The sequence below is a fragment of the Polypterus senegalus genome, chromosome 7 (assembly GCF_016835505.1).
Source record: "Polypterus senegalus isolate Bchr_013 chromosome 7, ASM1683550v1, whole genome shotgun sequence".
In the NCBI taxonomy this organism is placed as follows: Eukaryota; Metazoa; Chordata; class Cladistia; order Polypteriformes; family Polypteridae; genus Polypterus; species Polypterus senegalus.
Genome location: NC_053160.1, coordinates 17,695,108 through 17,704,481, shown reverse-complemented (window position 1 = coordinate 17,704,481; position 9,374 = coordinate 17,695,108). Strand labels below are relative to the sequence as shown.

Sequence of the window (9,374 nt, the reverse complement as noted above, 5' to 3'; positions counted from 1 at the left end):
ATATGCTTTGATAATCCCTGAGGGGAGATTGTCCTGCATTTGGGCATCAGAACACAGGGTCAGCCATTCTACAGTGGCTCTGGAGAAATTTGCAGGTTATGGTCCTTGCCCAGCTGCCCAATGGAGTAGGATCCCTTCTAGCAGTAACAGAATTTGGGCCGGTTACCAGCACAGATCCTTAGCCTTGGAGTTAATAATCTTGAGTGGTCCAGTAGAGCCCAGACACAATCAAAAATCTCTGGAGAGACCTGAAAATAGCTGCCCACCAACAGTCCCCATCCAATCTGACAGAGCTTGAGAGGATCTGCACAGAGCAATGACCGAAAATCCAAAAATCCTCAAATGCTTGTTGCATCAAGCCGAAGAAGACTGCAGGATGGTGTCACTGCCAAACGAAGTACAATGGAAACGGTCTGAATGCTTGTGTCAAAGGGATATTTCAGTTCTTTGTTTTTAATAAATTTGCAAAACTGTCTAAAAATCCTGTTTTCAATTTCTCGTTGCAGGGTTCTGAGTGTTGCTTGATGAAAGAAAGATGACCTTAAATGATTTAGGCACAAGGCTGCAACATAACAAAATGTGTATAGAACAAGAAGTGAAGTGTCTGAATACTTTCTGAAGGTGCTGTATATTAACCACATTCTCACTAAACTAAACCTATAAAACCTATAAAAATAACCTATAAAACCTACTGGCAGTTCAGCCTGGCCAGGACGCCCCTAAAATGGAAGGATGGGGGAAGACAACTACTTGTCGACACTACCTTCCCCAAAACGCTAGATGACAGATTCCCTGGAGTTTAGCAGGGCCCCGGATTCCTGCAGGACATCCTGGGACTTGGAGTTCGGTTTCCCAGCCCTGTTGAGTGCCATGGGTGACGCCAGGGGGAGCTGTCAAAGGACCTGGGGAGTCATGCTTTCCTTAAAGCCAAGAAATAGTAGTGAATCATGAGGACAGAAGCCCAGTACTTCTGGGCTGATTAAAAGAACTTGAATTCTCCAGCTGACCCGGATGTGATGACAAGTCATGTGGGAGGAAGAACAGAAGCACTTCCGGGTCAAGGGCTATTTAAAGGACTGCTGGGAACCCAGCAGGCTAGCCAGAGTCAGCTGGGAGGAGGTATAGAGAGAGAATCACATTTATTATTATTGTACTTTGTGATTACTTGCCTGTTTATTGATGGCTGTGGTGCTTAGGGTCCTATTTATAGAAGAAAGAAGAACAAAAATATTCCTTAGTGCTTTTACCTGTGTCATGAATGTCTGTCTGTTGGGTCTAAAGGGGCAACAGCGACCCCTAGCATCCACACTGTCTATGATATAATAGAAAACTAATTTGCTAATGGGACATGTGTTACATTTTCTGAGAATGTCTGCACACTACTGTATACTTGAGTGAATGTGGAGAAAACTAAAAAAAAATAGGAAAATGAAGCATTTTGAAGGGTTTGCCACTGACTAAACTTGTAGTTATGTCTACCTGTATGTCTATTTTCAGAATCAGAATCAGAAGTCACTTTATTGACCAGGTACACTAATGTGTCCTAGGAATTTGTCTTGACAGTATTGGTGCAACATACAAGAATAACACAAAATACAAAAGATAAATACAAGAAGGTAAAATATAAAATGATAAAATATGATGCAGCATAGAAGGGCAATCCAAAAAAAAGAGACAGTAGGATTAAAATGTCCAAACAGTCTAGTGTGCAGGTAAATGTTGAAAATGAGTAGACGCTCAGACCTGAGTAGTCAAAAGAACTGCACGTGGAAAAAAGCTGTTGAGGTGACTCGTTGTTTTAGCTTTTACTGCACAAAGACGTTTGCCAGAGGGAAGTCTTGGAGTAGGTGATGCCCCGAGTGAGTCAGATCAGCAATCTGTGCGGCCCTCTTCTTTACCCTGGACTTCAATATGAGGTAAGTTAGAGCCTAGAGCCTTGATCTTTTCATAGGTTTAGATGATGTCCTGCAGATCGGCCTCAGCCTGAACAGAGGCAGCACAAAAGAAGACAGTTAAGGGTGAGTTCAAAATGGACTCAGTGATGGCTTTGTAGAATTGGACCCATATGGCTTGAGGGAGATTGAATTTCCTCAGCTGACACAAAAAGAACATTCTCTAATGGGCTTTCTTAATAATGCATGTGATGTTATTGCCCCACTTAAGGTTTTGAGACAGCGCAATGTCCAGAAACTTAAATGACTCTGTCATCCCAATGGCTGATCAGTTTATAGTAAGTGATAGGTGAGCAGGCGACTGCTTCCTGAAATCTATGATCATCTCCCGTGTTTTATGAATGTTAAGTTTCACATTATTATGGCTTCATCACAATGTCAAATTTTCCACCTCTTGTCTGTATATGGACTCATCATTGTTTGAAATGAGTCCTCTTAGTGTGATGTCATCTGCTAATGCAAGAAGTCCGGAGGTCTAGGCATTTGTATAAAATGAAAAGAGTAGTGAGGAAAGGACACATCTCTGCAGCACACCAGTACTAAGGGTTGATGGGTCAGACGTGTGTGTACTTAATGGCATGTACTGCTTCCTGTCTGTAAGATAGTATGTGATCCAATGGCAGGTTGTACCGGGCAGGTTGAACAGGATAAGTTCTTTATTTAGGAGTTCTGAGTTTATTGTATTGAAAGCAGAGCAGAATCAATGAACAAGACCCTCACATGTGCCCATGGCTTATCAAGGTATTAGTAAATAAAGCTCAAAGGTTGGCTCTGTAGACAAACTGAAATGGGTTCAGGAAGTCTTTTGTACTATTCTTGAGAAAATTCAGAATAAGGCATTCAAAGGTCTTCATTACCACAAAGATTAAAGCCATTGGTCTGCAGTCATTTAGGATAATGATCATTGATTTATTTGCTACTGGAATGAGGGTGGAGGTCTTTAAGCAGGCAGGAACAGTGCACAGATCCACAGATTGGTTGAAAATGTCTGCAAATACTGTAGACAAATGCTCTGCACCGTGTCTGAGTGTGGAAAAGGAAAAAAGGTCTGGGCCTGCAGCTTTTTTAATATTTTGCTTTTTGAATAAGCTGCAGACATCTTTTGCAGTGGTGACAGGAGGGGGAACCTGAGAAGAAGAGGAAAGTAGAATAGTCACAGTGAGACCATCACAAATTTCTTAACCTCATTAGCGTTAGACCTTAGAGTCACTCAGGCTTTGAAAACAGTGTTAAAAGCGTTAGGGCTCATTTATACTTCACGCGACGCGACGCATGCTGCAGCGGACGCTCCTGCTTCGCAAGCGTTGAAATGTTTATACTTGTGCACGTACTTTACGTAAATCTGGAGGAGTCCACCAGGCGGCAGTGTGAGATATTATCACGGTGAGAACATGTTCGGCTTCTCTGTGTTGTGAATTGCCTAGAACACCTATTAAATTCCGATAACACCTTACCGCAATATCTGTGAAAAGGATGTTTATTGATTAAATCCATCAATCCAGGGATGTGTCCATTCCAACAAGCATTGGGCACGACTGAGAAACAATCCCTGGACGAGGTCTCCGCTCATCGCAAGGTGAATACAAGCACACATACACTAGCGTCATTTTAGCGGCACCAAATCCCCAAATCTGCATATCTTTGGAAGGAAACCGGAGCACAGTGTGGAATACAAGCAGGAAATACCAGCAACGTAACTCCCTGCGAGACAGCAGTGCTATTGCTCCGCCACCGTGTCACCCCCATGTGTGTAATTATTAACAGTATTCATTATTTAAATGAAATTATATGTAAAATGTAACATACACACTTTAATGCATTCCATCATGAAAGTGATATCAAGTATTTATCTAAAGATTCTAAATGTGCAGAGAGTTGGAATATCATACATTTAATTTGTTCTGTTTGGCGATCTATTGCTGCTTGCCGCAGCTGTCAGGTCCAAGAAGCTCGTAGCGATTAAAAACTGGGATGAAGTTTACGACGGTCTGCTTTAATGATAAAGTAAGCTACGAGGTTAAAGTGGACATTTCGAGATTAAAGCCGAAATTTCCACTTTAATCACAAAATACACGTTTTCACCGTGTCCTTTATTTTTTTCTCAGTGGTTCAAATATAACGCTATATATTATGTTGCTGTTGTTAAGTTGTAAAAATAAAAAAATTAAAAAAGATGACACAAAAGATGGTATGTGAGACTTTTAAAATGTATCGTGTCATTACATTCGGGAACTATCTACATGTGACAGAAAGCCTCTATGCCGATCCTACGGGATGGATGCTTCGATGTGGTGAAGCCAAATGCCGACATACAAATGCATTCGTGGTGCTTTTATATTCAAACTTCGCATATTCCCGATCGTAATGACACGATACATTTTAAAAGTCTCAGTGCTGTCTATTTTTTTTTGCAACTTCACATCGCCAACATAATGTATAGCGCTGTATTTGAGCCACTGAGAAAAAAATAAAAGACATGGTGAAAACGTGTATTTTGTGATTAAAGTGGAAATTTCGGCTTTAATCTCGAAATGTCCACTTTAACCTCGTAGTTTACTTTATTATTAAAGCAGACCATCGAACGCATCCCAGTTTTTCATCGCTACGAGCTTCTTGTACCTGACAGCAGGTACAGTAAAAAAATAAAAAATAGACGGCACAAAAGATGGTATGTGAGACTTTTAAAATGTATCGTGTCATTACGATCGGGAATATGCGACGCTTGAATATAAAAGCACCACGAATGCATCTGTATGTTGGCATTTTGCTTCACCACTTTGAACCATTCATCAAACAGCAAAGCGCTCACATCGATCCCCGAAGTATCTCCATAGAGGCTTGCTGTCACATGTAGATAGTAAACAGAGACTCTGACGTCACGTTCCGACTTTTAGCATACTGCGCCCCCCGACTTTTTGCTGGTACTGCAACTCGCGCACGCATCGCGTTAATTTCTGAAGACCTGCTCAGAGGGCGCGTGAAATGAACGCTGGGAACGCGTGGCAGCCATGATGCGGACGCGTACGCGTTCTGAGCGTGAGGTATAAATGAGCCCTTAGAACCGAGGATTATTCAGGCTGTAAATGTGCTAACAGTGTTAGTCCCGGGCATTACCTGAGTAACAGTATAGGTGTGTCTTATGTAAGCGTCAGGCTCGATTGCTACCTGGGCAAAGGTGTAGACATGTCTTCTCCTAGACTCATAATAGCATTTTGTAAGAAACATTTTTCAGCAGGCCATGAGCAGCACAAGCAGGGATGCAGAGAAGCCTCACATTAGCTGTGATGACGAAGTGCATCAGTCTTCAGGCAATGAAACTGAAATGGACAAGAAACCGAAAAAGATTTTAATGAATCCAAAAGTGACATTCGCATTTCAGTTTCTGTAGTCCTTGCTTCAAATAAACCAGCACCATCTAGTTTTGATTTTGTGGGGCATTACTTACCTCAAGTTATTTCTTGATGATGACGCAATCAAAAGAATTGTTGTTGAGATGAACCGTAGCGCTGAACAGCGTCAGGTAAATGACTGTACACCTAAGCAGTTTTTCTTCTCAAAGGTATACTACACAACAGACATATTTTGACAGTATATACAGTATTAGCCTCATCATTATTATTGTTATTTATTTCATATTATTAATATTATTATACTTTTTACACTTCTCACTTTGTACTTTTAGCGTTTTGCACGTAGAAAGATGAGATTTAATAAATATGTAATTTTTCAAGCCAGAAAAATGCAACGCTTCTTGAGAAAAAATGTAACACTAAGGATGTTAAGCATAACATTTTTAAAAGAAGTACCCAATGAAAGTTAAAAATCTCTGTTGAAGTGTAAAAGCAAAATTGATGGCTGCTGATTATGATGGAGAGCAGGTCTGGAGCTTTGCTGATAAATTATAGTGTATATAAATTATAATGGGCAGATAATGCAGCCATGAGGTTGTTTTTAGTGTCGCGTAAGTACTGAGGACATACTGTGTTTGTTAACTCAAAGCCATGTTTATGAAACCAGTTTGCAATTCCTTTTCACAACAGACTTCTAGCACAATAGCAGGGCTAGCCATCTACAGAAATGTCCAGATGGCTCATCCATCATATGTTGCATTAATAATGTAGGCAAGTCAGAGTACAGGAAAGTCATTGAGGGCTTCATCTTGTGGTGCAGGGACAGCAGCCTGCAACTCAACATCAGCAACACAAAAGAGCTTGTTGTGGATTTCCAATGTGCCATGAAGCCTCTGAGACCGGTCACCATTCAGCTGGAGGACGTGGAAGTGGCGGATAGCTACAAATACCTGGGGGTTCACATGAACAACAAACTGAACAACACAGCAGTACTGTACAAGTAGGGCCAGAACAGACTGGACTTCCTAAGGAGACTCAGGCCTTTAAACTGCTGGAAATGTTTAACCAGTCCATAGTAGCCAGTGTGTTGTTCTATGCTGTGGTCTTCTGGGGAGGAAACTTGAGTTGAAAAGAAGCACAATGCCTGAACAAACTAATTATGAAAGCCTTAGGGCGAATCCTTGATAAACTGGAAGCTGTTGTGGAAATGAGGATTGTGGGTAAATTTTAAGCCATCGTGAAAACTCCTCTCCATCCCCTCCAGGAGGCACTCGCTCTCTTACAGCACTTTTAGCCACAGGCTCATTCCATCATGGAATGCTAAGAAGTGTCTCTAAGGGACTTTTGTGCCTACTGCTATCGGGCAGTTAAGTGTTTCCACCCTATGTACTCCTTATGTTTATTTACTTATTTATTTATTGGCTGCATTATTAGTCCTATGAGTCTGTATTATTGCTTTTTATGTTTTTGCTGCAGTATTCATTTGAATTGCTCCATGGGATTAATAAAGGTTTATCTAATCTGCCTAATCTTATTATCATGCCATTAGAAGACAGCCTTGGCCATGAAGGGATACACATGATCAGCAACAAATAGGCTGTGGCAATTAAGTAATGACTGATTGGTATTAATGGGCACAAAGTGTACTAAGAAAATATTCTCCACACCATTACACCATTACCAGCCTGGGCTGCTGACACTAGGTCAGGTTAGGTTTATAGATTCATGCTGTTGATGCCAAATTCTAACCCTATTATTAGAGCAATCTAGACGAGAACATACCATTCAGCTCAACAAAGCTCACCAGACCTATCCACTTATTTCTTCCAAAATAACATCAAGTCGAGTACTGAATGTCCCTAAAGTCTTACTGTCTACCACACTACTTGGTCGCTTATTCCAAGTGTCTGTCTTTCTTTGTGTAAAGAAAAACTTCCTAATGTTTGTGTGAAATGTACCCCTAACAAGTTTGCAACTGTGTCCCCATGTTCTTGATCAACTCATTTAAAAGTCACTGTCTTGATCCACTGAACTAATTCCCTTTGAAATTTTAAACACTTCTATCATGTCACCTCTTAAACAGCAAAGCCTCAGCTCTTTTAATCTTTCCTCATAATTCATCCCCCATAACCCTGGAATCAGCCTAGTTGCTCTTCTCTTGACCTTTTCTAACGAAAGACCGAAACTGCACCCAGTACTCCAGACGAGGCCTCACCAGTGTGTTATAAAGCTTGAGCAGAACCTTCTGTGACTTGTACTCCACACATCAAGGTGCTTTATAACTTGACATTATGTTAGCCTTCTTAATGGCTTCTGAACACTGTCTGATAGTTGATATCTCAGAGTCCACTACGACTCCTAAATCCTTCTCATAAGGTATACTCTCGATTTTCCGACCACCCATTGTATTTTCAAACCTAACATTTTTATTTCCTATGTGTAATACTTTACATTTACTAACATTAAATTTCATCTGCCACAAATCTGCCCAAGCCTGTATGCTGTCCAAGTTTTTCTGTAATGATATAACTGATTCCAAATTATCTGCTAATCATCTGCAAATTTAACCAGCTTAACCCTACCATCTGTGTGCTTTAGCAGAAAATAAACGGAATCAAACCAGGTTATGTCTTTCCAATCTTCAACTGCCCAGTTTTGGTGAGCCTGTGCCCACTGCAGCCTCATCTTCTGTTCTTGGCTGACAGGAGAGGAACTTGACACGGTGTTCTGCTGTTGTAGCCCATCTGCCTCAGGGTCCAACGTGTTGTGCATACTGAGATGCTTTTCTGCTCACCACAGTTTTACAGAGTCGTTATCTGAGTTATTGTAGCCTTTCTGTCAGATCAAACCAGTATGGCCATTGTCCTCTGACCTGATCATTGTGGCATTTCTGTCCACAGATGTGCCACTCACTGGTGCTTTTTTAACACCATTCTTAGAAAGCTCTACAGACTGCTGTGCATGAAAACCCCAGTAGAGCAGCAGTTACAGAAATACTCAGACAAGCCCATCAGGCACCAACAATCATGCCATGGTTAAAATCACTGAAATGACCCTATTCTGGTGTTTGATGTAAACTTTATCTGAAGCTCCTGACCTGTATCTGCAGGATTTTATGCCTCATGATTGGCTGATTACATGGATAAGCAGCTGGCATTACATTTCTAATAATTTGCCCAGGGACTGTATAAACCATGACAGTGAAGAAAAAAATTGACTTAAAAAAATACCAATCTTTTCCTTTAAATTCACCCAGTAAAAATTTGTTACAGGCTGTTTAACTGTCAATAGTCTTCTAGACACAGGATTGTCAAAGGACTGGTCTGGCAAGATGCATACTTTATATCAACAGCCCACAGCGATAACTGGGCAGCCTTCCCAAGAGCCAGTGGGTTTTATGGCCATCAGAGAGCAATATGCCTTATGTGACTAACCAGTGCTGGAGTTAATTAATCCATGAAACAAGCAAGAGCTCCATACTGGCTCCAAAGGCTTTGAGTTCAATTCATTGGGAAAATTTACTATGGATTATGAATGCAACAAGCAAATCTTTGTGAAGAATCATCCTCAAAGGCATGTAGAAATTAGCAAGAAAAACAGTAGCTTTCAACCATGACTTGACTGTCAATTTGGAAATATTATGTGAATAAAAATCATCAAGTCATACTTTGCTGAATGGCATGTTCACATAAAAAATGTTCCATTAAATGCAGTGTATGCAGCAACATTGATTACAACTAAATTTGGCCTATCTGTGAGACAAGACATGGTGGGACTGGCTGCAGTGCCTGGTGGTGTTTAATTTCAGAGCTCAGGTTATAGTGCTTGTATGCAATTAGTGTCAGTGACTAATTCAGGCTTAAAATATTAGGAAGTGAAAGGCAGGCCTTGTGGGTGGTAGCAGAACTGGAAAGTTACCCGTGTGTCGTAATCTGAGCTCTGATTCCCAGGCAGTTCAATTAAAAAGTCACCTTCAGGAAAGACAAGCAGAAAAGTCACCTCGTCCTTGTTCTGAGACAACCAGGTGACGTTTCAATACAGACCGGATGTGGGTGACTTATGTCTCAGGTGT

The 9,374-nt window shown here is 41.0% G+C and overlaps 1 protein-coding gene across 1 annotated transcript in view; it reads right to left on the bottom strand.

Annotated features, from left to right (window-relative positions):
• Positions 1 to 2,710: 2,710 nt before the first annotated feature.
• The window catches only part of aco1 (aconitase 1, soluble), a 107,758-nt gene continuing 101,094 nt past the window's right edge, over positions 2,711 to 9,374 (bottom strand). Inside the window, exon 21 of the mRNA XM_039758087.1 lies at positions 2,711 to 3,079. Coding sequence (XP_039614021.1) covers positions 2,711 to 3,079 — 369 coding nt within the window. The remainder of the gene's footprint in view (positions 3,080 to 9,374) is intronic.